Source organism: Mandrillus leucophaeus, unplaced genomic scaffold (assembly GCF_000951045.1).
Source record: "Mandrillus leucophaeus isolate KB7577 unplaced genomic scaffold, Mleu.le_1.0 Scaffold133, whole genome shotgun sequence".
NCBI lineage: Eukaryota > Metazoa > Chordata > Mammalia > Primates > Cercopithecidae > Mandrillus > Mandrillus leucophaeus.
In genome coordinates, this window is record NW_012101288.1 from 2,004,871 (window position 1) to 2,032,736 (window position 27,866).

At 41.8% G+C, this 27,866-nt stretch overlaps 1 protein-coding gene across 1 annotated transcript in view; it reads left to right on the forward strand.

Annotated features, from left to right (window-relative positions):
* DEPTOR (DEP domain containing MTOR-interacting protein) overlaps window positions 1-27,866 on the forward strand; it is a 227,733-nt gene that overhangs the window by 73,217 nt on the left and 126,650 nt on the right. Inside the window, exons 2-3 of the mRNA XM_011973022.1 lie at window positions 6,525-6,703; window positions 7,926-8,049. Coding sequence (XP_011828412.1) covers window positions 6,525-6,703; window positions 7,926-8,049 — 303 coding nt within the window. The remainder of the gene's footprint in view (window positions 1-6,524; window positions 6,704-7,925; window positions 8,050-27,866) is intronic.

Consider the following 27,866-nt stretch of genomic DNA (forward strand, 5'->3'; position numbering starts at 1 on the left):
GCAGGAGAATAGCTTGAATCCAGGAGGTGGAGGTTGCAGTGAGCCAAGATCGCACCATTGCACTCCAGCCTGGGCAACAAGAGTGAAACTCTGTCTCAAATAAAAAAGATAAATACTACCTAATAATTCTTTTAGATTGGAAAGTTTACAGCAGCTAAATCTCTTGGCTCATAATATATTCCTCCTCCTACTATATATACCAAATTACACAGTAGCTTGTTCTTCCACATTTTAATTTCTAAGTAAATTGGCCTTCATTATTCTTGGATTCCTGACAGACATCGCATCTAAGAATTAATATTTTGCATTCTGCCACTCTGAGCATGTTAAACAAATTACTCAGCGTCGTTGTCACTGAATTAATTAGAAGGATTCATGTGATGACTTTAGCACACCCTATGTAAACTTGTTTTTTTTTTAAAGCTGCTGCTTAGTTTTTATTATTAATAATTACAACTCTACATAGGTATCATTTGTGGTTTTAGAATTGACGGCCTCAGGGAGTTGTTGTGAGGATTAATGCCCATAAAGCAGTTCAAACTGTCCCTAGCACATAGATGCGTAAAATTATCTTCATTTTACCAGTAGATGCTCAGAAGTTATAGAGTTACTGGCAGTACCAGGGTGAGAACCAAGTCTTTGTATTCCTGATCCCGTTTTTCTCATTATCCTCAGAACTGACATTTTGGGGTGAAATCTGTGATAGTCGGAAATGAACAAATCTGTGTGGAGTGGAAATGTAGCAGGCCCTGGTGGGACAGCAGGGATAGTGTGCAGTGCCTCTCCCCAGGAAGTACTTCAGACCCAGGAAGAGTTGGTGGGTCTGCACTTCCCGAAACACCATCCCGGAACATGGCCTGGTTGTCAAAAGGAAGAACTGAACCTTGTTGACTTGCTGGGAAATACTCCTGCCACCTCTTTTGTTCTAAAGATCACCTAGGACTTCCCTGGAGCTGTGTGCTAGAGGCTATTTTAGTTGGTTTTGTTTAGACTTATTATGTATGTTGAGGTAATATTATAAATTAATTTAGTGGCTTAAAAAATCTCCATGTCTATTAACTTCTGTCTGCTGTATATGTATGTATGTGTTTATTTATTTTTGAGATGAGGTTTCTCTGTGGTGCCCAGGCTGGAGTGTGGTGGCATGATCTTGGCTTACTGCAACTTCCACCTCCCAGGCTCAAGTGATGTTCCCACTTCAGCCTCCCAAGTAGCTGGGATTACAGGTATGTGCCATAACACCCAGCTAATTTTTGTATTTTTGTAGAGATGGGGTTTTGCCATGTTGCCCAGGCTCGTTTGAACTCCTGAGGTCAAGTGATCCTCCCGCCTCAGCCTCCCAAAGTCCTGGGATTATATGTGTGAGCCAGCATGCCCAGCCTATCTGCTTTAATTGCTTTTTCTTCTTTGTTTTATCAAAGTATTTTTTCAAGAAGAATTTCATTTTTCAGCTATGTGATTCATTTGTCCTGACAGTTTATAATTTGCTTGATAAACTGTGTGACATTCATTTATTTTCCAAGATCTGTATCTCCCTCTTCATAATTATTGTATCTTTGAGTCCTTATTTTCCTGACTTTATGTTCTTTTGAAATTGTTTTTAAATTTTTTATAGTTTAGAACACTTTCAGGAAATTGTCTGTTTCTTGAATTGTGTTTTCTTTCAGACAGAGTTCTTCTTATCTGCTGAATGCTCTTTTTCCCTTCCCTCTGTTTTTCCTTTCTTTTCTTTTTTCTTTCTTTCTTTTTTTTTGGTATTATTCATTTTTGCTTCACATTATCACCTAGCGGTTTGCTTTTTCCCATGATGTTTATGCTTAATGCAGACAGTTCTGTCCATGCTTTCAATCTGTCCATACTCTATCTGTGCTCGGAAATAAAGACAGGTGACATCTCCTTAGCACCTTCCTAAGTCATCTCAGAATGTCATTTTCCCCTCTGAGCTAAATTTGATAGCTAATTATTTGTTCCAGTGTTTTACAGCTTAAGGGCTCCTGGTGATGGAAAGGAGAAAGTCTTGCTTCTGAGGTTTTGTTCAACTTCCTGTCCTAGGGTTCATTTCATATAGTCAGAGATGGATCCCACTGCTATGGAGGGATATTTTGGCCACTGCAATGGTCCCCAAATTTATTATTGAGCTTGGGAGGCTTCACTGTTAAAGAAAAGATCTAATTCTTCATTTCCTTCATTGCACCTATCTTTCCCCATCAGCCATTTCAACTGTCTCCTAATCAGAAAACAGAAAACTCAGTTATTTATGGTTTTTTTTTTTTCTTCAAACTTTGGGGTTATTAATGAAAATTCTGAGGATTTCATTGACTTAGCAACAAGGCTTCTGGGTGATGAGAGTCTACTCGCCTTACCTTGCCACTCCAAAATCTCCTGTTTGTTTTTTTGACTGCTACTTTATTTATGTTTTCATCTTTTCCCTTTATTCAAAAATTACAAAGCCTTTTTTTGGTCGTTTCAATGAGTAGAGAGTATTTTAAGGCTAATCCACCCTACCTGTAATATAGGCCTAAATCACTTTATAATATCATGATTCCTTTTGTTTGTTTGTTATTTTTATTTTATTATTCTTTTCTTTCCAACCTTTGTTTTCACTTCAGGGAATTCACGTGCAGGTTTGTTACATGAATAAACTGCATGTCGCAGGGGTTTGGCGTACAGGTTATTTCGCCATCCAGGTAATGAGCATAGTAGGCAACAGGTAGTTTTTGGATCCTCACCCTCCACCCACCCTCCACACTAAAGTAGGCCCCTGTATTAGTACATTCTCATGCTGCTAATAAAGGCATACCTGAGACTAGGTCATTTATAAAAGAAAGAGGTTTAATGGACTGTCAGTTCCACATGACTGGGGAAGTCTCATAATCATGGCAGAAGGCAAAGGAAGATCAAAAGGACTTCTTACATGGTGGTGGACAAGACAACTTGTGCAGCGAAACTCCCATTTATAAAAACACCAAGGCTAGGTGTGGTGGCGCACGCCTGTAATCACAACACTTTGGGAGGCCGAGGTGGGTGGGTCACTTGAGGTCACGGGTTCGAGACCAGCCTGGCCAACATGGCAAAACCCTGTCTCTACTAAAAATACAAAAAATTAGCTGGGAGTGGTGGCGCGCAGCTGTAATCCCCACTACTCGGGTATTGAGACAGGAGAATTATTTGAACACAGAAGGTGGAGACTGCAGTGAGCCGAGATTGCACCACTGCACTCCAGCCTGGGCAACAGAGTGAGACGCCCCCTCAAAAACAAACAAACAAAAATAATATAAACAACAACCAAAAAACCCATGAGATCTCGAGATTTATTCATTACCACGCGAACAGTATGGGGAAAACTGCCCCATGATTCAATTTTCTCCACCTGGCCCTGCCCTTGACATGTGGGGATTATTACAATTCAAGGTGAAATTTGGGTGGGGACACAGTTAAGCCATATCAGTCCCAGGGTCTCTTGTTGCCTGTTTACTTTTTGGGTTTTTGACACAGAGTTTTGCTCTTGTCACCCAGGCTGGAGTGCAGCGGCACGATCTTGGCTCACTGCAACCTCTGCCTCCTGGTTTCAAGAGATTCTCCTGCCTCAGCCTCCTGAGTAGCTGGGATTATAGGCGTGCACCACTATGCCTGGCTAATTTTTGTATTTTTAGTAGGGATGGGGTTTCACCATGTTGCCCAGGCTGGTCTCGAGCTCCTGACCTCAAGTGATCCGCCTGCATCGGCCTCCCAAAGTGCTGAGATTACAGTCATGAGCCACAACGGCCGGCCTGTTGTTCCCTTCTTGATGTTCATGTGTTCACAATGTTTAGCTCCCTTTTAGAAGAGAGAACATGTGGTACTGGTTTTCTGTTCCAGCATTAATTTGCTTAGGATGCCACTTAAAAACATTTATGGAGTTAGGGTTTCCTTTTCCTTGTCTGGCTACTTCTTTCTGCTGTTTTTTTTTTTAAAAAATTATTTTCCTTAATATGAAGAAAAGGAGATTCTGTGCTTTGGTTTCACTCCACCAGCTTTACCAATTTATAATCTTTACAGTTCCCATTTCCTACCTGGTCCTTGGCAAATGAAAGCTAGTCTAACTCCAAGCACATGGGTTGAAGTATCTTCTGAAATACTTAAACGTGATGATTCAGGTGCTCTAAAAAAATTACATAACTAGCTTTCCCTAGAAGAGGAAGCCCTAAGGACTCAAAGTGTCTTCTGGCATCAATGTAGGTTCCTTTCTTTTTTAGCATAAAATATTAATCCTAATGTACTAACCTGCAAGTTGAATAAAATATATCCCCCATAAGGTTGTCAGAAAATGCAGAGTGCCCACTAAAATTTGAATTATAGATACAGTGTAATGAATTTTTTTTTGTTTTTTTGTGTGTGACGGAGTCTTTCTCTGTCGCCCAAGCTGGAGTGCAGTGGCGCGATCTCGGCTCACTGCAAGCTCTGGTTCCCAGGTTCACACCATTCTCCTGCCTCAGCCTCCCAAGTAGCTGGGACTACAGGCATCCGCCACCACACCCGGCTAATTTTTTGTATGTTTTAGTAGAGACAGGGTTTCAGCATGTTAGCCAGGATGGTCTCGATCTCCTGACCTCGTGATCCATTCGCCTTGGCCTCCCAAAGTGCTGGGATTACAAGCGTGAGCCACCGCACCAGACCTATGAATTGTTTTTTTAAAGTATAAGTAGGTCCCATGCAATATTTGGGTCATGCTTTTACTACACAATGGTTTGCTATTTATCTGAAATTCAGATTTAACTGGGTTTCCTGTCTGGTTTTTCCTTCCCAAACCTGGCAGCCCTACTCTATCACCACCATCTTATGAGAATGTTTTCTGGGTCTATTGGATACCTCTCCTTCAGTATTTTCCTGATATCACTGATATCCTCATCTCTGTTACTAGTGGATTCATTGCTATGTCCTTTCCTTAGCCAATCCTATAGTATGACTTAACTCTTAAGTTTTAGATAATAAATATTGGCAGATGGTAGAACATTGTACAGTAAGTAACATTTATTACTAATTATTTAGCATTCAGCCAAAGAGCAGTAATAAAGGATATAAGATAGTCTTTGAGTGACCAAAATAGATGTCATAAATTCCATGCCCAAAATGCTCATTTTCTTTCTTCATAGATGCTCGTATCAGGCTTTTGCTCAAAATATTTTAACTCCTAAATACTGACTACATAGCAGACCACGGCAGAACAGAAATAGCAGATCAGGGGAACTGCTTGAGTTTAGGAACAAGGACAACAGGTGCATATCACAGCAGGACAAGGGAAGGAGACAGGAGAATGAGAAACAGACCCTAGGAAGTTGTGGAACCACTGGGTGCAGAGTACATAGCTCTGGCCATTTATGTGATCTCTGAAGGCACCACTGTGGCAACATTCCGTGTCATGGAGCCATAAGCTGGCATTCAGCTGGAGGGTGTATTGGGACAATATTGGTATTAGTAACAGATACCTGAATCAATTCACTAAAGCACAGGGAATGTATCGATTCATGTAATTTAAACCCAGGTTAGGTGACTTCATGAACTGTTGAATTCAGGTGCTCAAACAGGGTTGTTTGTAATCTCTCTCTCTCTTTTATCTCTATCTCTTTATCTATCTGGTCCACTTTGCTCTGTGTTGTATTTCTTTCTAGGCAGGTTCTTCCTTTATGATGGCAAGATTGGCTAGTAGTAGTTCAAGATGCATATATATATATGTATATGTATGTATATATATGTGTATGTATATATTTTAAGAAGGAGTTTCACTCTTGTTGCCTAGGCTGAAGTGCAATGGTGCAATCTCAGCTCACTGCAACCTCCACTTCCCAGGTTCAAGCGATTCTCCTGCCTCAGCCTCTTGAGTAGCTGGGATTACAGGCACCCGCTACCATGCCTGGCTAATTTTTGTATTTTTAGTAGAGACAGGTTTTCACCATGTTGGCCAGGGTGGTCTCAAACTGCTGACCTCAAGTGATCCTCCTGCTTCAACATCCCAAAGTGCTGGGATTACAGATGTGAGCCACCACACCCTGATGTATGTTTTTAGTGCCTAGAAGTACCTAACAGGCAGGTAGTAGACATCCATTAATATTTGTTATATGAATGAATGACTACAAGTAGGATGGGCCCTGAACAATTTGTGATAAAGAGGATGCACTTTGTTTCAGCATATTGCTAGGGTTTTTGTTTGCTGGTTGAAACAGTAACCCCACTGGAGAGAGAAAAAGCAGAGAGTGAGACAGAGTAGGGGATGGAGAGCTTTTCTCACTCTCAGGAGTGGCAGGAGAGTTCTGGGTTGGCTGTGATTGTTTTACCCTCGTATTTACCTCTGTCATCTAGATCAGAGGCTGGAGTCACTTTCTGGAGCCTTTGAGCTCTGACAGTATGGAAATCACCAAGTGAGCTAAAGATACTCAATAACACTCTCGTGCCTTTGGAACTTCTGTTATGTTATTACTCTCTGGGATTGGTTTAATAATTTGTGCTGTCATCAAAATTTCCAAAGTAATTGCTAATTTTTCTTTCAGGCTCAGGCTGCATGAAGAAAAGGTTATTAAAGATAGACGTCATCATCTCAAGACCTACCCAAACTGTTTCGTCGCAAAAGAACTGATTGACTGGCTGATTGAACACAAAGAGGCTTCCGACAGAGAGACGGCAATTAAACTCATGCAGAAATTAGCAGACCGGGGCATTATTCACCATGGTAAGTGAGGTGGTGAGTCAAGGTGACTTGAGAGAAAATGAAGGACTAAATCTTTTCATGAACATACCCACTTAAGAAAGAAAACATTTTGCTTTATTTTATCTCTACTGTACCTCTCCCTGATTTCATTTTCTTCCTCCCTCTAAGAGGTATTTTGGTTATTTCTTTTTTTTTTTTTTTTTGTATTTTCAGTAGAAACTGGGTTTTACCCTGTTGGTCAGGGTGGTCTTGAACTCCTGACTTCAGGTGATCTGCCGACCTCAGCCTCCCAAAGTGCTGGAATTACAGGCGTGAGTCACTGTGCCCAACTAGCATTTCGGTTATTTCTATGTACTGCTTTATACCTCTTTCTCTATTCATCTTTAAGGAATGCATCATATTGTTTTAAAAGTTTTCTCTCATTATAGAAGTGCATATTTATTCTTTTGCAACTTGATCAACACACTGTGAGCTTCATCCACGTTGATAGTATATGTCTTATTTGTTATTTTTCTGTTGTATAATACATGTGTATAATTATGCCACTATATATTTTTCAGTGGGCATTTATGTGGTTTCCAAGTTTTTGCTGTTACTCTCAGTGGGTTCAATAAAGATTCACCAACATGTCTTCTTGAAATCTCTCATCCTGGCCTCGACCTTTGCACATGTCATCGTTCTCTTGGAATGCCCTTTCCCCTCACGTTTTGCCCATTTTCTTTGTTCTTCAGGTCTCCACTTACGTGCAAACTCTTCAGGGAAGCTTTCTTTTTCCAAAGCTGGGTCACTGTGTTCCTGGGGCACTGGGCACTCTTCCTTTAGGCTCCCATTGCACTCTGTCCTTACCTCTGTAGCCTTATCATATCATATTTCAATTATAGTTGACATTTTTCCTTACCTCACTAGATTTCACATTCTTTGAGGCTGATGCATGCCCCAATATGCTTTAGAAGAGTTTGTGGATTGCTTCATGAATTGAATTATGTGAACTTCCTAAAGATGATGATGATGATGATGATTATGGTGATGGTGATGGTGATAATAATAGCTAAAAATACTGAGGACTTACTCTGTACCAAGTGCTATGTAACTATTTTACATGTGTTAGCTCATATGGTAGATACTTGCATGCATGAAGAATTTGGTGGTGAAATAATTCTTAATTAGCATCATACTTCATTTGAGTAATTAAATAAGAGTGATTTTTTTTCTCATTTGCTTCTCTGTGCATATTGTGTTTCAGTGTGTGATGAGCATAAAGAATTCAAGGATGTCAAACTCTTCTACCGCTTTAGAAAGGATGACGGCACCTTCCCATTGGATAACGAAGTGAAGGCCTTTATGAGGGGACAGAGGCTGTATGAAAAGTATGTTCCACATGAAATCCCCACTGTAATCTTGACTGGTAGAGAGAAGCAGAACTGTGCCAGTCTCATTATGTTGATTTCAGCATGGCTCTTCCATGTGGGGTGGTTACATAACTGTTCTTTTCCATATGAGAAAACTATCACCCATTTGCTTTCTCTTTGCCAGAAAATAAGTCAATTTCATAAGATTCTTATTAAAGAATGTATTTAAATCTTATTTTCTATATTTAAGTCAATTCTACAAAGCTCCAGAATTTTTGTTTACCATCAAAAGATGTGGATGCCCCTTTTCCTTTCTTATTTTTATTTATTTTTTGGCACTGAGTCTCACTCTGTTGCCCAGGTGGAAGTGCAGTGGCATGATCTCGGCTCACTGCAACCTCTGCCTTCTGGATTCGAGTGATTCTCGTGCCTCAGCTCCTGAGTAGCTGGGAATACAGGCGTGAGCCACCACACCTGGCGGATTTATGTATTTGTAGTAGAGACAGGGTTTCCCCATGTTGGCCAGGCTTTTCTCAAATTCCTGACCTCAGGTGATCTACCCACTTCAGCCTCCCAAAGTGCTAGCATTGCAGGTGTGAGCCACCGTGCCTGGCCCCCTTTTTTCTTTTAAATACTGTTGTTGTATAAATTGGAGGTTCAGGCTTGTAAGTGACTGGAGAAGCAGCATCAAGAGCAGGGGAATTGGTCAGACCAGGAGACCAGTAGTGGGAGAACTTCAGATAGCAGGATGTCTATGAGGAATAAGCTTTCAGCTCTTTCAAGAGATAAGTACAGTGTAGCACAGGAGTATTTGGTTGATGGGTCTCGAATCTTCTGAGTGGGCATCTCTGGGTTTATCTGCTACTTCTGTGGCCTCTTTACCATCCTGCCTTCCTCATTTAGTTTTCCAGGGCAACCATTAGAAAAAGGGGTGCAGAAGCAATGGTACCTCCTTTGTAACCCTGGCTGCCTTACAAGACTTGAGGGAATTGAAAAACACATATTTATCGGCCAGGCACCGTGGTTTATGCCTGTAATCCTAGCACTTTGGGAGGCCGAGGTGGGTGGATCACTTGAGGTCAGGGGTTCAAGACCAGCCTGGCCAACATGGTGAAAGCCTGTCTCCACTAAAAATACAAAAACTAGCCCGCCATGGTGGTGAGTGCCTGTAATCCCAGCTACTCGGTAGGCTGAGGTAGGAGAATCGCTTGAACCTAGGAGGCAGAGGCTGCAGTGAGCCGGGATCACATCACTGCACTCCAACCTGGGTGACAGAGTGAGACACCATCTCAAAACTAAAACAAAAACAAAACATATTTGTCACATAAAATAGCCTGTTCTATAATGGGTGGGGGTAAGGGTCTGGGTGGGTGTCTGAGTGATCAGATTAATTGGCATGACGGTTAAAAGCCAGACAGAGTTTGAAGTGTAGCCCTGTCACCTTACCTTTGTAAAGCTCAGTGTCCTCTTTAGTGACATGACAGCAGCAATAGAACTCACCTCCTAGTGCTGTTGTGGGAATTAAAAGGCTTAAGTATTTAGCTCAGGATCTCTGGTGTATAGTAAGACTTCACAGAGGATAGCCATTCCAGATATGAGTACAGTACTGATGGCCACCCTCGACTGTGTCCTTCCTGTGTTATGCACTCTGTCCCAGTTCTTGTCTCCGTTTCTTGAGGTGGTATGGTCACCACTTGATGTCCTAATTTGTACTCAGTCTACTATCACTTGCTTTCTATATTGAAATGGAGAAACTCTCTCATCTTTCTGACTCACATGAATTTGAATGGAAGGGATCCATCAGTACCTCCACTTGTTTACTTGAGTGTGTGCATTTGTTTTGTTGCTTTCTTTTAATTTCTTAGTTCCTTTTGTAGAATTCTAGCAGGTGTTGGGTATTTCAGTTACGATGATGTTCCTTTCAAACAATGATTCTATGTTGGCCAAAACATGCATGTCATCTCCATGGATGAAGGCCAGTGGATTCTGTAACACTTTTCCTTTTTTTTAATTAAAAAAGATTAACAATATTATTATTATTATTATTTATAAAGACAGGATCTTGCTCTGTCTCCCAGGCTGGAGTGCAGTGGCATTATCATAGCTTACTGTAACCTTCAATTTCTGGGCTTAAGTGATCCTCCTGCCTCAGCCTCCCAAGTAGCTAGGAGTACCGACTTATGCTACCACGTCCAGCTATTTTTTTTTTTTTTTTAAACTTTTTGTAGAGACAGGATCTCATTATGTTGTTCAGGCTCATATCAAACTCCTGTCCTCAAGTGATTCTCTTACCTTGGCCTCTCAAAGCATTGGGACTAAGCCGTGAGCCACTGTACCTATAACACTTTTCTCTAGCTACAGCTTATCTCTTGGGATCCGCATAACCACACTGTGGGGCAGGGATCAGCTATAATTGAAAATGTCTGGCAGAGAACTGTTATTGCTTAATGGGATAGTTATGATGGCAAGATAATAATAAGAAAAGTTAAAGTTGCTCACACCTTCTGGAAAGCAGACTTACTCCAGCCTCATATTCCGTTGCATCTCCTTCCACCCTGTGGACCAGTCACACAGCACTGTGTATCTCTGAGCATGTTCTTTCCTTTCAGGAGATGCATTAATGCATTAATTATTCAACAAATCTATATTGAGCCCTTTCCACTTGCTAGGCACAGCTAAAGATGCTAGAAATGCCTGTAGCAAAGCCCCTGCCTTCATGAGCTTGCACTTCAGTTAAAGAGGCAGACATTAAAGGCACAGACACATGAAGATGTGATATAGTATAACACGGGTGTCATCGGTGCTAGAAAGAAAAATAGATTTACTGAGGATGGTGGGGTACTTTAAATAGGGGGATCGGGGAAAATGTTTTTGAAGAGATGACATATGAATAAAGGAAGACTTGCAGATATCTGGTGGAAGAACATCCCAGGCAAAGGGAATGGTAAGGATAAAGGCTTTGAGAAGGGAACGTGCTGGACATATTTAAGGGCAGTAATGAGACCAGAGTGTCCAGAGGGCAGAGGAAAAGAGGAGAGTAGTAGGAGATGAGGCAAGGCCAGTTCATAATAGGGCCCTTAAAACCATGGCAAGAATTGATGATTTTAAGTGTAATGGGAGGCCGTTGGAGAGGAGGGAGTGAGGAAGTGGCAATCTGATATACTTTTTGCATGTGCCGTTCTCTCTGCCTAGAGGACTCATGCCACTCTCACCCCTTTCCCTAAATCACTGACTCCTGTGGCTTCACGTTAATTGTGAAGGTAGCTTGAGTAATGTGTGGTGGCTCATGCCTGTAATCCCAGCTCCTTGGGAGGCCGAGGTGGGCAGATCACCAGAGGTCAGGAGTTTGAGACCAGCCTGGCCGACGTGGGAAACCCCATCAATATGAAAAATATAAACATTAGCTGGGTGTGGTGGTGGGCACCTGTAATCCCAGCTACTCGGGAGGCTGAGGCAGGAGAATTGCTTGAACCTGGGAGGCGGAGGTTGCAGTGAGCCGAGATCACACCACTGAACTCCAGCCTGGGTGACAGAACAAGACTCCATATCAAAAACAAAACGAAACAAAAAACCCACAAAAAGCAAAACAATGTTTATTGTTTGTAAGTTAAGCTTCTTAAAGCACTTCCTTTAGATTATTTTATCTAAGCTTCTTTTTAAAATAGATGGAGCATTACTTTACTGGCCCATTTTCAGAGAGAGCATCTGGGATCCAATGCATTTAAGTAATTTATATGTGATGTTGACACAGTTTGCGAGGGACAGGGGTGAGACAAGAACCTGGGGTGGCAGGTGTTGGGGCCGCTGCTGTCTCAGCAGCTCTGAGGGGGCGGGCGTATTGTCAGTATTTCTTTTTGGCTCTTTTCTTGCTTGTTTGTTCTGTGTTATAAATAGGACTTTGTGAAACTTTGTGGTTTCTGACTGAGGTTTTGCTGAACCATGTTGATTTTGGGGAACCCTGGCTTTCTGGGTTTTGTTTGTTTGTTTGTTTTTATTTATAAGAGTCTCACTCTGTCGCCCAGGCTGAAGTACAGTGGCATGATCTCGGCTTACTGCAACCTCTGCCTCCTGAGTTCAAGCGATTCTCGTGCCTCTGCCTCCCAAGTAGCTGGGACTAGAGGTGTATGCCACCACACCTAGCTATTTTTTTGTATTTTTAGTAGAGATGGGGTTTCAACCTGTTGGCTAGGCTGATCTGAAACTCACGGCCTCAAGTGATCTGTCTGCCTCGGCCTCCCAAAGTGCTGGGATTACAGGCGTGGGCCAGTGTGCCCAGCCTGGGTACCCTGGCTTTCTAACCCATAGCAGTGTTTCTCAGACTGCTCATTGGTGGGATAAACCCAAGTCTGAAAACTACAATTTCAGTAACTCTGCTGGCTCTTAGTATGTATGTCACTCTAGTTACTTTACTTGAGACATGCTGGAACAAACACTAATGAAGAAGCCAGAAGCTGGCCCTTTGAAGTTGTCCCAGTGTGAGTGAGGAAAGCTTTAGAGGAACTGGAGGCACGGATCATCCTGCATAGTGAGTGACAATGGCTGTAGGCTCTGGAGTCACACAGCCTGGGTCTTCCATCGCAGCTTCACAACTTGCTTGCTTTGTGACCTTCAGCAGGCTGCCTAAATCTCTCTGATCTGCAGTCTACCATGGAGATAAGGCTGGGACCCACTGCTGGAAAACGCTGTAGCGGGGACTGATTGAGATCCATCTGTACAGTGCTGAGCACACTGCTTGACGTGGACTGAGAGCCTAGGGAATGTTAGCTGTTGTTATTAGAGTAGTAAATAATAATATCAATACGTGACACCTATTCTTCTTGTTTTCTCATATTATTTTAGGATGCAGCCTTGCATAGCAGATAAGAGCCCAGGAGCCCAGCTACCTGGGTGTGAATCTTGGCTCCATGCCTTGGGGCAAGTGGCTTTATCTCTATGTCTCCATTTGCTTATCTAGTAAATGGAGATACTGACTATGCTGACCTCATAGACGTGTTGTGGGGGTAAAACGGACTAATGGATATGCACACAGGACAGGGTCCACATCAGATATGAGTATATGCTATTGCTCACCTCCTGCTGCCAACTTTGGGGAAGCATGAGAAAGAGGGTGTGTGCTTATGGATTGATGCCCTGATGTTATCGTTTTGACGAATTCATCTGAGTGCATTCAGGGCACAATACACTTTCATCAACAAGCTCTAAGCTCTGTTGAGTCTTCATTATGGCCAGTCAATGGACTGAGGGTGCAAAGAATAAGGCATAGCATTCTGTCTCTTTGGGAGGGGCTTACAGCTTTCCACTTAATTTTGCATGGGCACAAGTACCCAAGACCTTCAACACATGAACATAAGTCACGTTTTCCCAAACAGTACAATTTTTACTTCTCAAAGGAGACCTTTATAAGCAGGATAGTACCCATAACTTAAAAGAACAATGTTGAATCTGTATACGCGACCTTAAGATGGTAAAAAGTGTTTTGAGTGCATGTTCCCCACTGTAAAACTTGATTGGTAAAATAGATTTCTTTAAGTAAAAAGCTGACCAGTCATGGTGGCTCACACATGTAAACCCAGTACTTTGGGAGGCCGAGGCGGGCAGATCACTTCAGGTCAGGAGTTCAAGACCAGCCTGGCCAACAGGATGAAGTCCTGTCTCTACTAAAAATACAAAAATTAGCCAGGTGTGGTGGCATGCACCTGTAACCCCAGCTACTCAGGAGGCTGAGACAGAAAAATTGCTTGAACCCAGGAGGCGGAGGTTGCAGTGAGCCGAGGTTGTGCCACTGCACTCTCGCCTGGGCAGCAGAGCAAGACTCCATCTCAAAAAAAAAAAAAAAAAAAAGAAAAGAAAAGAAGAGAAAAAGAAAAAAGTTGAATTCAGGATTATCAAGTCCTCTGTATAGTAACAAATAAAATCAGCTATAAAAGAGAATGTGCGTTTGAGGTACAATTTGGTCTTTCCTTACTAAACCTAGTAGTTGAAATGTATATTTTAAACTAACTTTGATTTCATCTTCAGATTTAGAAAAGACTTCTTAATTTTAATTTAACCTCAGTCTTGATATGGAACTAAATCCCCTGTTAATCTGGCTCATAGACACATTAGTCTAGTTTTTTGTTTGTTTGTTTGTTTGTTTTTTGTTTTTTCATCCAAAGGGCCATGATTTTCTCAGCAGCAAGAGTTTCTATCTCCAGCTACTATTAGTCTCTTTATCCTGCTTAGGAGTTTAGACCTGATTGAAGAATTGGCTTAACATGCCCGTATGCCATTAGGTGTCTATTGAATTACCACTGCTTCCTTCAGTTTCTCTTCCACAGGACCAAAGAGAAATAAAAGGGAGACAGTATATCCAAAGAGGCAAAGCCCTTCTGCATGTTTTATCTTATCAGAAGTTTCTCTACCCTGTGCATTAGGATCTTTCTCCTGTTCTCTCCCAGTGCCTGGGACAATAAATATTTGTTGAATGAACAAAGGGCTCTACATGTTGTGATTGCTATGAGCTGCTGAGCCTGTACCATGAGCTACACAGAGCTTGCTTTTAATGACAAGCAACAATAGCCAGAGATTCACCTTGTCTGGCCTCTTTAGAGCCCACAAACCATCATATACATTAATTTGTTTGATCCTCTGTACAACTCTGTGAATTATACCCAGCAGGCATAATTATTTGCATTATAAAAATGGAAGACATGAGCTATAGAGAGAGGTTTAATGACTGAGATAGACCCTAGGTATGGAACTGGAGTGAAAAAAAAAAAAAGTCTTCAAGCTTTTTCTCCATCTTGTTCTATTTCCAGTATAGAGGTGTTTTTCAGGTGACCAGCCCAGGCAACATAGTGAGACTGTTTCCATTAATTTTAAAATAAGGCCAGGCATGGTGGCCCACACCTGTTATCCTAGCACTTTGGGAGGCCAAGGCAGGCAGATCACTTTAGGTCAGGAGTTTGAGACCAGCCTGGTCAACATGGTGAAACCCCATCTCTACTAAAACTACAAAAATTAGCTGGGCATGGTGGCAGGTGCCTGTAGTCCCAGCTACTTGGGAGGCTGAGGCGGGAGAATCCCTTGAACCCAGGAGGCGGAGGTTGCAGTGAACTGAGATCATACCACTGCACTCCAGCCTGGGTGACAGAGTGAGACTCTGTCTGAAAAATAATAATAAATAAGTAAATAAAATAAAGTAATTTTTTAAAAAGAAATGTTTCTCAAACTGAGATCCTGAGTTTTACAAATTACAAACAGTAATAAAAATATTTTCTAGCCAGGCTCACGCCTATAATCCCAGTACTTTGGGAGGCTGAGGCGGCCAGATCAGGAGGTCAGGAATTCAAGATCAGCCTGACCAATATGGTGAAACCCAGTCTCTACTAAAAATACCAAAATTAGCCAGGTGTGGTGTCATGTGCCTGTAGTCCCAGCTACTCAGGAGGCTGAGGCAGGAGAATCGCTTGAACCCGGGAGGTGGAGATTGCAGTGATCCATGATTGTGCCACTGCACTCCAGTCTGGGCAACAGAGCGAGACTGTCTCAAAAAATATACATATTTACTAATATATGCATATATATGCACTTTCACACTTTACTTGTGCTGCCCAATTAATTAGTGCTTTCGTAGAATTTTAGAATGAATGTTCCCAGCCTTCTTGGTTTATTTGAAGAATGTCCTAAGATTGCAATGTGAGTGGGTTAAAAGTTGTTACCTTTTGTAACTTTTTATTTGTGTGACCAGAGATGTTTACACTATGTAACTAATGTCAAGAACTGTTAGGAGTCTAGGATTTGTACCCTACTTGCAAGCTCACAAGTTTGCTGCCAGCATTTTGTGGATACTGGCAGAAAATAGAAGACCCTGGACAAAGACAGCTCATTACTCTCAGCAATAGCAACAGCCAGAGTATAATCAATTTTAATGAATCAGTTCCCAAGCCATAGTTCTCACAGAACAGCACATGCAGTGGGGCTGTGTGACAGCAGAGGAACCCTAAGCTTGAGGAACCTGAATATTTTATAATGGTCTTCAAGAAAACTTGCCCTCTGTCTGAGATAAGGAAGATGTTATCTTCATTATGCTGGCAGAAAACAAATCTGCCCTTTTGCTCCAAAAAGAAATACTACCTTTATCTTTTAGGTCTGTTCACTGCACAGACATTCTTGAAAAGCTAATCTGGAACAAAAGCTGTCAGTGCTTCTGCTTGCAAGACGTAAAGAAACCCGACAGATCCATAAAGAATCGTCTCCCAACAACTACAACAAAATGTACAAGTAAATTGGATTCTGTAGCTGATCATTGGAGTAGCCATAATTATCCTCACCAATCCTCTTACTTCTGAATTTTTTGTGTTAATCAAGACTACCTTATAGGTTTCCCTGTTTAACTTTTATAAGTAAATGTCATAAACATGAAATTTGGAAATGGATTATCTGAAACATTTCAGAAAAGAAGTTAGTTTTAAAAGTTTTAAACCTATGCTAATTTTAAAGGGCCATCATCTCTTCCCATAGGGTATTTAATAACTTTAGAACAAAATTTAAGTGGTTTTATTGTTCATGTGCAGCTTAGAGCCATGGGAAATTTTTCACCTAGAAATACATGTTTGTTGGATGCTCCTGAAATCTTCTTTCTTTTTTTAATTTTTTTTTTTTTTTTTAATTGAGACAGAATCTTGCTCTGTCGCCCAGGCTGGAGTGCAGTGGCAAAATTTTGGCTCTTTGCAACCTCTGCCTCCTGGGTTCAAGTGATTGTCTTGCCTCAGCCACTCCAGCAGCTGGATTACAAGCGTGCATTGCCACACCTGGCTAATGTTTTATTTTTAGTAGAGAGTGTTTTGCTGGGTTGGCCAGGTCGGTCTCGAAGTCCTGGCCTCAAGTGATCTGCCTGCCTCGGCCTCCCAAAATGTTGGGATTACAGGTGTGAGCCACCACACCCAGCCTGCTTGCCTGCCTGCCTGCCTTCTTCCTTCCTTCCTCCCTTTCCTTCCTTTCTCCCTTGCCTCCCTCCCTCTCTCCATCTTCCATCTCTTTCTTTCCTTCTTTCTTCTTTCTTTCTCTTTCTTTCTTTCTTTCTTTCTTTCTTTCTTTCTTTCTTTCTTTCTTTCCTTTCTTTCTTTTCTTTCTTTCTTTCTCTTTCTTTCTTTCTCTTTCTTTCTTTCTCTCTCCCTCTTTCTTTCTTTCTCTTTCTTTCTTTCTCTCACTCTTTCTTTCTTTCTTTCTTTCTTTCTTTCTTTCTTTCTTTCTTTCTTTCTTTCTTTCTTTCTTTCTTTCTTTCTTTTCATTGTGTTCCTTCTTGCTCTGTGTGTGTGTGTGTGTGTGTGTGTGTGTGTGTGTGTGTGTGTCTAATTTCTTTGTAGGAAGCCATGCAAAGTTGTCTAGCCTGACACATTATTCAGATTTGTAATTTGCCCATCAAGGGTCTTGGAGACTGAAGAGACTACATAAAGCAAACTCAGTGTTTTATAATTCTAAATCTCAACAAAAGTTTTATACTGTAATTATTTTCAAATAATTTCTCTGTGTAAACAATGCCTTGTAAATTATAAGTGCTATTTAAAGTATGTCAAAGAGTGTGCTTGCATGTTGGAAATAACCAGCCCTAGGTTACCTAACTTTGTTGGCTCACTCATCTCTCGTAGCGACAAGCTTGGTCTGCCAGGGAAGGGCCATCTCAGGAGGCAGCCTCATGGCTAGTTTCATCCAGGTAGCTGAGCTCAGTCCTCTTTCCTGGGAATACAAAAACTAGTTAGTGTCTACATAATTGGTTATACCAAGGGATGGTGGTAAAATGCATGTGTGAACATAGAGATATTGGAAAACAAGTGGTGGGAGGCAACCTCTTCACATCTATTAGTATGTTTTTTTTTTTTTTTTGCCAGAGTCTCGTTTTGTTGCCCAGGCTGGAGTGCATTGGTGCAATCTCAGCTTACTGCAACCTCCACCTCCTGGGTTCAAGTGATTCTCCTGCCTCAGCCTACCGAATAGCTGGGAGTATAAGCATGTGCCATCATGCCCAGTTTTAGTAGAGGTGGGGTTTTGCCATGTTGGCTGGGTTGATCTTGAAATCCTGACCTCAAGTGATCCGCCCAACTCGGCCTTCCAAAGTGCTGGAATTACAGGTGTGACCCACCATACCCGGCCAGTATGGCTAACTTTAAACAAAAAAACAAACACATTTGTGTTGGTAAGTAGAGAAATTAGAACCCTTGTGCATTGCTGGTGGGAATGTAAGATGGTACAGCAGTTGTGACAAATGATATAGAAGTGGCTTAAAAAAGTATATGTGTAATTACCAAGCCAGGCACGGTGACTCACACCTGTAATCCCAGCACTTTGGGAGGCCAAGGTGGGTGGACCACCTGAGGTTGGGAGTTCGAGACCAGCCTGACCAACACGGAGAAACCTTGTCTCTACTAAAAATTCAAGATTACAGGTGGTGCATGCCTGTAATCCCAGCTACTTGAGAGGCTGAGGCAGGAGAATCACTTGAACCCAGGAGGTGGAGGTTGCAGTGAGCCGAGATGGTGCCATTACACTCCAGCCTGGGCAACAAGAGTGAAACTCCATCTCAAACAAAACAAAACAAAACAAAAAACCATTAAATACCATGATCCAGCAATCCTAATTTTGGGTATGTACCTAAAAGTAGAAAAGCAGGATCTTGAAGAGATATTGGCACACCCATATTTATAAGCAGCATTATTCAAAATAGCCAAAAAGTGGAAGTAACCCAAGTGTTCACTGATCATGAATGAATAAACAAAATGTGATAGTCACATATAAGGGAGTATTGTTCAGTCTTAAAAAGGAAAAACATGGCCGGGCACAGTGGCTCACGCCTATCATCCCAGCACTTTGGGAAGGCCGAGGTGGGTGGATAACCTGAGGTGAGGAGTTTGAGACCAGCCTGGCCAACTTGGCGAAACCCCATCTCTACTGAAAATACAAAAATTAGCCAGGTGTCATGGCGGGTGCCTGTAATCTCAGCTACTCAGGAGCTGAGGCAGGAGAATCACTTGAACCCAGGAGGCAGAGGTTGCAATGAGCCAAGATCGCACTATTGCACTCCAGCCTGGGTGACGAGTAAAACTCCGTCTCAAATTAAAAAAAGAAAAAAAAACAAAACAAAATTGAAAAAGAAAGAAAAAAATATTCTGGCACATGCTTCACAACAGGGATGAACCTTGAAGACATTGTGCTAGGTGGAATGAGCTGATCACAAAAGGGATAAATATTATATGATCTCACTTATGTGAGGCACCTAGAACAGTTAATTCATAGAGATGGAAAGTAGAATGGTGGTTGCTAGGAGCAAGGGAAAGGGGGAAATAGGGAGTCATTGTTTAATGGGTATAGAGGTATAGTTTAGGAAGATGAAAAAGTTATGGGGAGGGATGGTGCTGATGGTTGCACACTGCTATGAATGTACTTAGTGATACTGAACTTAAAAATGGTTAAAATGGGGCCAGGCGCGGTGGCGGAAGGCTGTAATTCCAGCACGTTGGGAGGCTGAGGTGGTTGGATCACCTGAGGTCAGGAGTTCAAGACCAGCCTGACCAACATGGTGAAACCCCATCTTTACTAAATACAAAAAATTAGTTGGGCATGGTGGCGTATGCTTGTAATCCCAGTTACTTGGGAGGACGAGGCAAGAGGATCACTTGAACCTGGGAGGCAGAGATTGCAGTGAGCAGAGATCGTGCCATTGCACTCCAGCCTGGGCAACAAGAGCAAATCTCTATCTCAAAAAAAAAAAAAAAGTTAAAATGGTAAATTTTATGTTGTGTATATTTTGCCACAATAAAAAATAAAGTAAATCGATATTTAAAATACACAAAAAGGCAGGGAGTGGGGAACAGACAGGCTTATCTTATCAGTGTACTGGAAAGCAAGAGAAAGCCAAAGTGATATCTAAACAGTTGGGGCCAAATGTTTTTGATCAGAGGAGTTGCAGAGATAGCAGAGTAAGCCTGGAGATGTTGATAATGATGAAGGCAGCAAACCCAGGGCAAGTAACCCTTACTGATGCTTACTGTATACCAAGGACTTCACAAGTATCTTCTAAAAGCTTCATTCTAAACCAAGAAGATAAATATGGCTATTCTCCTTTCGGAAAATAGGGAAATTGAGTCTAGAGAGATTAGCTAACTTGCCTAAATTCACACAGCCGGAAAGAGTAGGAGAGCATCTTCAAACCCTGGTTTCCAGCTCTAGGACCCATGATTTTAACTCTTTCCTTCAGTCCCAGGCAGCAACAGTAATGAACCCACTAAATAAAGGTAAACGATATGCAGCTTAATCAGTTTTTAAATGGGTGGGGAAAAAAGTGTCTGTTACTTGGTTCATGCCAACTTCTTGGGTCTGATTTTGGAAATCACATCCTTCTTACTGTTTCTTTGTAACGCCCCCCTCCTCCTGCTGTAACATATGTGGCAATGATATTAGAGCTTTGTTAACATGCAAAACAGGCAGCCGGCCAGCGGTGCTTGCCAGAAGCCATCAGCCCTAGATTGTCATCTGCAGATTTCTAGCTCTGGTTGATTATGTAGAAGTGACTTGATTTATTTTTTATTGATTGATAGATTCATTGATTGATTTTTTTGAGACGGAGTCTCATTCTGTCACCCATGCTGAAGTATGCTGGCATGATCTTGGCTCACTGCAATCTCCACCTCCTGGTGAGTTCAAGCAATTCTCCTGTCTCAGCCTTGCGAGTAGTTGGAACTACAGACGTGTAGTTCCAAAACCACGCCTGGCTAAGTTTTGTATTTTTAGTAGAGACGGGGTTTCGCCATGTTGGCCAGGCTGGTCACAAACTCCTGAGCTCAGGTGATCCACCCACCTTGGCCTCCCAAAGTGCTGGGATTACAGGTGTGAGCCGCCGTGCCTTCGTGACTTGATTTAAAGGTAAATATCTTGCTTTTCAAATGGTGGACTGGATTCATTGATGTATAAAAAACACATGCCTTCCTACACTACAATTGTATTCAGCATGGTGAGATATTCAGCTTGTATGTGGGACATTTCTGTTTGTTCTTCCAGATCCATTCTCTATCCCTTTCCAATCTGCTGTATCCCCAAGAGGCTGACTTATATGAATGGTTTCACCAGAGTCCATTGCTCTTTGGCTTCTGGTTCAGCTCAGTCAGTGGGAGGCACTAGTAGAAAGTAGGTGGGAGGAAGGAGATTGAGGTCAGGGTATTTATTCCCCGGCTTCCTCCCTACCACTGAAGGCCACTGTGTTAGTCCATTCTCACACTGCTATAATGAACTGCCAGAGATTGGGTACTTTATAAAGAAAAGAGTTTTAATTGACTTACAGTTCTGCATGACTGGGGAGGCCTTAGGAAACACAATCATGGCAGAAGGGGAAGCAGGCAAATCTTACATGAGGGCAGATGAGGGTGAGAGAGAGAGAGTAGGAGGAACTGTCAAGCACTTATAGAACCGCCAGATCTCGTGAGAACTCACTCACTATCATGGGAACAGCATGGGGGAAACTGCCCCCATGATCCAATCAGCTCCCACCCAGGTCCCTCCCTGGATATGTGGGGATTATGAGGATTACAATTCGAGATGAGTTTGGGTGGGGACACACAGTCAAACCACATCAGTCGCGGTTACTGTCATGGAGCCCTCCCCTTAACATCTGTCCCCTTTGGTCTCTGGAAGCTGGTCTCTCTCTATAATCCTGAGGCCTAGAGTTGTTAATGACCACCCCATTCTGTCAGCCCAGGAGCTTCACTATCCTTTACAATTTCCCTTAACCCTACCCATAACTTTGGCAGTTCCTTTATTATAAACTGGTTTTTTAATTTTTATTTTATTATTATTATTATTATTTTGAGACGGAGTCTCGCTTTGTCGCTCAGGCTGGAGTGCAGTTGCACGATCTCGGCCCACTGCAATCTCCACCTCCTGGGTTCACGCCATTCTCCTGCCTCAGCCTCCCGAGTAGCTGGGACTACAGGCACCTGCCACCACGCCCGGATAATTTTTTGTATTTTTTTAGTAGAGACAGGGTTTCACCATGTTAACCAGGATGGTCTCGATGTCCTGACCTTGTGATCTGCCTGCCTTGGCCTCACACCTGCTGGGATTACAGGTGTGAGCCACTGCGCCTGGCCTAAAATGTCTTTTTTATTAACCTATTTGCATAGCCTTGTTATTTCTGGCTGGGAGCCTGTGAAATCCACCTGGAAAGTGAGACGAGTTCATCTCCCATCTCCTTGAGTGGACAGGCAGGCAGAATTATCCACACTCTATAAATGGAAAAGCCACTTGCTCTTTTTGTTTTGTTTTGTTTTCTTCTGATTGTGTACTATGCATGATGTGATGGTTGAAGCTGGCACATTGGCACATGATCCACTTAGTGGCCACTGTTGTATGAGCATGGAATATGGCTGGATTATAATAAATTATTTTGACATACTTCCTGTCTGCTTCTGTATCACCCTGGTTCCAGCACTGCAGCCATCTCAACAGGGTGATTGAGTCTTGGTATTTCAGTCTGTCCAGCTTGACTATAAACTCTCTGAGGTCATGCACCTTGAGGCCTCACACAACTTTGATATACGTACATAGCATATGCCCCATAAATGTTTGTTGAAGAGATGAATAGATAAATGAACGCATTTTTTTGTTTGTTTGTTTTTTGAGAGAGTCTTGCTCTGTCACCAGGCTGGAATGAAATGGCACGATCTTGGCTTACTGCAATCTCTGCCTCCCAGGTTTAAGCGATTCTCCTGCCTCAGTCTCCCGAGTAGCTGGGACTACAGGTGTGCGCCACCACGACCAGCTGTTTTTTTGTATTTTTCGTAGAGATGGGGTTTAACCATGTTGGCCAGGATGGTCTCAATCTCTTGACCTCATGATCTGCCTCCCTCAGCCTCCCAAAGTGCCAGGATTACAGGCATGAGTCACTGCGCCCAGCCTATAATGAATTAATTTGACACCCTTCCTCTCTACTTCTGTATCACCTTGGGTTCCAGCACAGCAGCCATCTCAACAGGGTGATTGAGTCTTGATATTTCAGTCTGCCCAGCTTGACTGTAAGCTCTCTGAGGTCATGCACCCTGAGACCTCACATAACTTTGGTATATATACATAGCATATGTCTCATAAATGTTTGTTGAAAAGATGAATAGATAAATGAATGCATGGTAATTCTTAATTAGGAAAGAAGTCAATAAGCAGTCCCTTCCTCCTTTTCCTAACCTTGAGAATGTTGACATTTCAGTAAAACTAGTGGTAGATATTGGTTATTCTAAGGTCACTCTATTTGTGTTTATTGGTTGTGAGTTCTGATCATAAAAATTCAGAAGATAAGAATAATAATCTTAGCCATCATTTAATGAGGATTTCTATGTTCTAGGCACCTTCCTAAGTATGTTTTACATATTAGTTCATTTAATCCTTCCTACACCTCTAAGAAGGAAATATTTTCATCACCAATTTACAAATAAGGAAGGTGAATTTGAGATGGGCTAAGTAGACGCTTTCAATACTCCATTTGCTAAAGAGTGATTCTGGCCAAAAGTTGCTCATGGCATAGGCTCCTCACTTTCCCACAATTCTGCATTAAAAATTAAAAAGTTAACTTCCTTGCAGTGAACCTATAGAAACTGAATGTCATGTTCAGCATGTTTTGAATCCAAGAACCCTAGCTGCCACAGAGAGTCAGTTGATTCCATCTGGAAGAGAGACTAAAACTCAGAGTCCTTTCTAGAGGAAATCCCTCTTGTTTATTTTTATGTGTGGAGATTCTAGAGTGAATGGATGAAGGCACATGGGGCAGGGTTAGGCTGTGCTAAACATTCTAAGACACAGACAGAGCAGCAACAGGGTTGGGACCTTCTGAGAGAAGAGGCACGTACTGAAGTAAAAGTGGATATTTGAAGAGTGATACCAGTGGAAGGCATGGCTGGGAGTTTTTAAAGAAGGAGGATATTCTTTCCTGATTAAAGGCTTTGTCCATGCAAACCAAGGCTTCCTGGGTTGGTCGCTTTGTTGTTAAATGCAGAGATCATTCCAAGGGGTGTAGTTGCTGTGTTGTTTTTCTTGCTTTGTTTGCTAAATGAAAACATCCCTGCTTAATTGCAGTCCCTTCACACAGAGCTTTGGTAGGGAAAACAAAGGCATTGTTCCACCAAATGGAAAAAGCACCAAATTGACAAAAAGCATTTAATAATTGCAGACCCCCCTAACAAAAAAGTGTTTCAGACCAGAAAGAAAGAAAATCCAAATAACATTTTTAACTTTATTAAAGTTAAATTTGTAATTAAATTTTAACTATAAAGTTAAATTTATTGAAATGTAATCTACATAGAGTAAAGTGAACATATCGTAAGTATACAGCTCAATGCATTGTCACAAACTGAACATATCTGTGGAACCACCACCCAAATAGTGTTTTTGTTTTGTTTTGTTTTTAAATGTTCTCTGAGGCCAGGTGCAGTGGCTCATGCCTGTAATCATGCCCAGCACTTTGGGAGCCTGAGGTGGTGGATCACTTGAAATCCGGAGTTCAATCCCAGATACTCGGGAGGTTGAGGCAGGAGAATCACTTGAACCTGGGAGGCGGAGGTTGCAGTGAGCTGAGATCGCGCCATTGCACTGCAGCCTGGGCAACAAGAGCGAAACTTCGTCTCAAAAAATAAAATAAAATAAAATAAAATAAAATAAAAAAATGTTCTCTGTATTCTACCAAGGTTTAATATCCTAAACAAAATTAACTTTTTCATCCGTGTTCGTTTCTTCTAGAATATAAAACATTCTTTTAAGTAATTTAAATTCCTTGGTTTTTCTCTGTTCCACCTGCCACCTGATGCCACTCTTCTTCCCTCACCTTCTCCAGATGCCTAGAATTTGTTATTCTGGCCAGTTCAGACTGTCATCCAGCCTCTGCAAGGGTCAGCTCTCAGGGGCATGTGCGTATGAACCTTGTATATCACTTGTTCATGCTACTTTATGCTAGGCAATATGCTAGATGCTTTAAACAGATTAGCTCTAATTTTCACAATGACTCTGTTAAGGTAAGTATTATTGTCCTTATTACGTACAAGAAGCAGATCAGGATCAGAGCATCCAACTGCAGCTTAGAAGTCACAGTTCAGAGATACAGTCCCAGGATGGCTTCCCTCCTGCAACTACCTCTCTGGGGCCACGGATGTTCATAGGCAAGAAAGGAGGACAAAGTAATTGACCAGGTCATCCCAACACCTTTTGTGTGGCTCTGGAGTACTGTTTTGTACTCATTATATTTCCTTCCTGTGCTAGGACAGATGTATTCAGAAAGAACTGTGAAGTTTTCCCTTTCGATCATATTCCGCTTTTGCAAACCATTCCTTTCTCCTAGTCCATGCTGAGATGGTTGAGAGTCACCAAGCATCTGCCTGCACACCAGTGGCTCCTGCTTGCTGTGTGTTTCTTTTTCCCATCGACCCTAGACTGAAGTTAGTCACTGATGCTTTGGCTCTGATGACCCCCTTCTGGTTTCTAGCCAGTGAGTGAAATCATTGTATATAAGAGCAGTTCCCAGCTTTCAAGAGGTTTGTTTACTTTGCTTCCTCCTGATCTTCCAAAGTGGAAATTTTGCCTTATCTTTATATTCCCAGTGACCAGCACAGGGCAGCATATCCAGTAAGTGCCTGAGACATTTGCTGAACTGAAAGCACTGTTGCCATAATGAAAGTGAAAAGGTGGTGGATAATCACAGTACAAAAGGATCATTATGCTGTCATCTTTATCCTGATTGACACTCTTGAGCTCAGAATTTTTCTGTGGCTATCACCTATAGGCAATGAAGCCTTTCTGACCTAATCTTTGCCTGCTGCCCATGCTTAGCTCCCTGTGCTTTGCTCTTCTGCCCTCCCCCATCCTCTCCCTGCCCAATACCACATGATTTGTCCTGACCTCTCATTTGCACCATGCATTTGTACTTGCTCCTTGATCCTGTGTCCTCTCACCGTCTTGAAGGACCAACTTCCATTTCTTCTTAACTTGGAACTTGAAAGCGCCCTCTGACCATTAAATATTTCATTCCCTTGCTTCCCCTTCATCTTGCATGTACCTGTATCTCTGTTATAGCATTTATCTGTCTTGCACATAGATTTTTTTAACATTTGCTTCCCAATCTGATAGTAGGCAACTTAAGAGTAAGGACCACATCTTTTTATTTCTGCATATCCTGGGAGACAGATGATGCTCAATAGATATTTAAATGGTCTAGGCATCATGGCAGGTGCCTGTAATCCCAGCTACTTGGGAGGCTGAGGCAGGAGAATCTCTTGAACCCAGGAGGTGGAGGCTGCAGTGAGCCAAGATTGCACCACTGCACTCCAGCCTGGGTGGCAGAGCGAGACTCCATCTCACAAAATAAAATAAATAAATAAATAGAAACTAAAATAAAAATAAGAATTAAAAAAATATATTATTAAATGAATGAATGAACAAATGAAAGTACTAAATATGGATTTTTTAACAGCTTTATGAAGACATAATTCACATACCATACAATTCACCTATTTAAAACATATAAGTTAATTTTATACTTTTTAAAAACTTTGTTTATAGTATAGTCACAGATGTATGCAACCATTACCACAGTCAATTTCAGAGCATTTTCATCACTTCAAAAAGAAACCCCTTACCCCATAGCTATCACTCCCCTATGCTTTAATCTACCCCCTCATCCCTAAGCAATCATTGATCTGCTTTCTGTCTCTATACATTTCTCTGTTTTTTTTATTTTAATTTTAATTATTATTATTTTTTTTTTTGAGACAGAATTTCTCTCTTGTTGCCCAGGCTGAAGTGCAATGGCGCAATCTTGGCTTATTGCAACCTCCATCTCCCAGGTTCAAGCAATTCTCCTGCCCCAGCCTCCCAAATAGCTGGGATTACAGACATGCGCCACCACACCCGGCTAATTTTGTAACTTTAGTAGAGACAGGGTTTCACCATGTTGCCCAGGCAGTCTCAAACTCCTGACCTCATGTGATCCACCCACCTCGGCCTCCCGAAGTGCTGGGATTACAGGCATGAGCCACCATGTCCGGCCACATTTCTCTATTTTGATAATTTTATATGAATGGAATAATATAACGTATGGTCTGTTGTGACTGTCTTCTTTCACTTAGTATAATATTTTCAAGATTTCTCCATGTTGTAGCTTGTTTCAGTACTTCACTTCTGCTTATAGCCAACTACTAATTCCTTGTATGCATACGCCACATTTTCAATTTCATCAGTTGATGGATATTTGGGTTGTATTTACTCTTTGGCCTTTATAAATAATATCGTTATGAATATTCATGTGCAAGGTTTTCTGTGGATGTATGTTTTCATTTCTCTTGGGCATGTACCTAGAAGTAGAATGGCAGGATCATACAGTAACTCTGTGTTCAACGATTTGAGGAACTGTGAGACTATTTTCTGAAGTGCCTGCACCATTTCAAATTCCCACCAACAGTGTATGAGGCTTCTAGTTTATATCATTGCCAAAACTTGTTCTCTGTCTTGTTTCTATCCAACTAGTGGTTATGAAATGGTATGTCATTATACTTTTTGTTTGCAGTTCCCTGATGCAAATCTTTCTATATAATTATTGGCTAATTTTTATATTTCCTTTAGTTTATTCAGATCATTTGCCCATTTTTATTTTCATTTTCATTTTGAGACAGAATCTCACTCTTCACCCTGGCTGGAGTGCAGTGGCATGATCTTGGCTTACTGCAACCTCCGCCTCCCAGGTTCAAGCGATTCTCCTACCTCAGCCTCCTGAGTAGCTGGGACTACAGGTGTGCACCACCACACCCAGCTAATTTTTGTATTTTTAGTAGAGA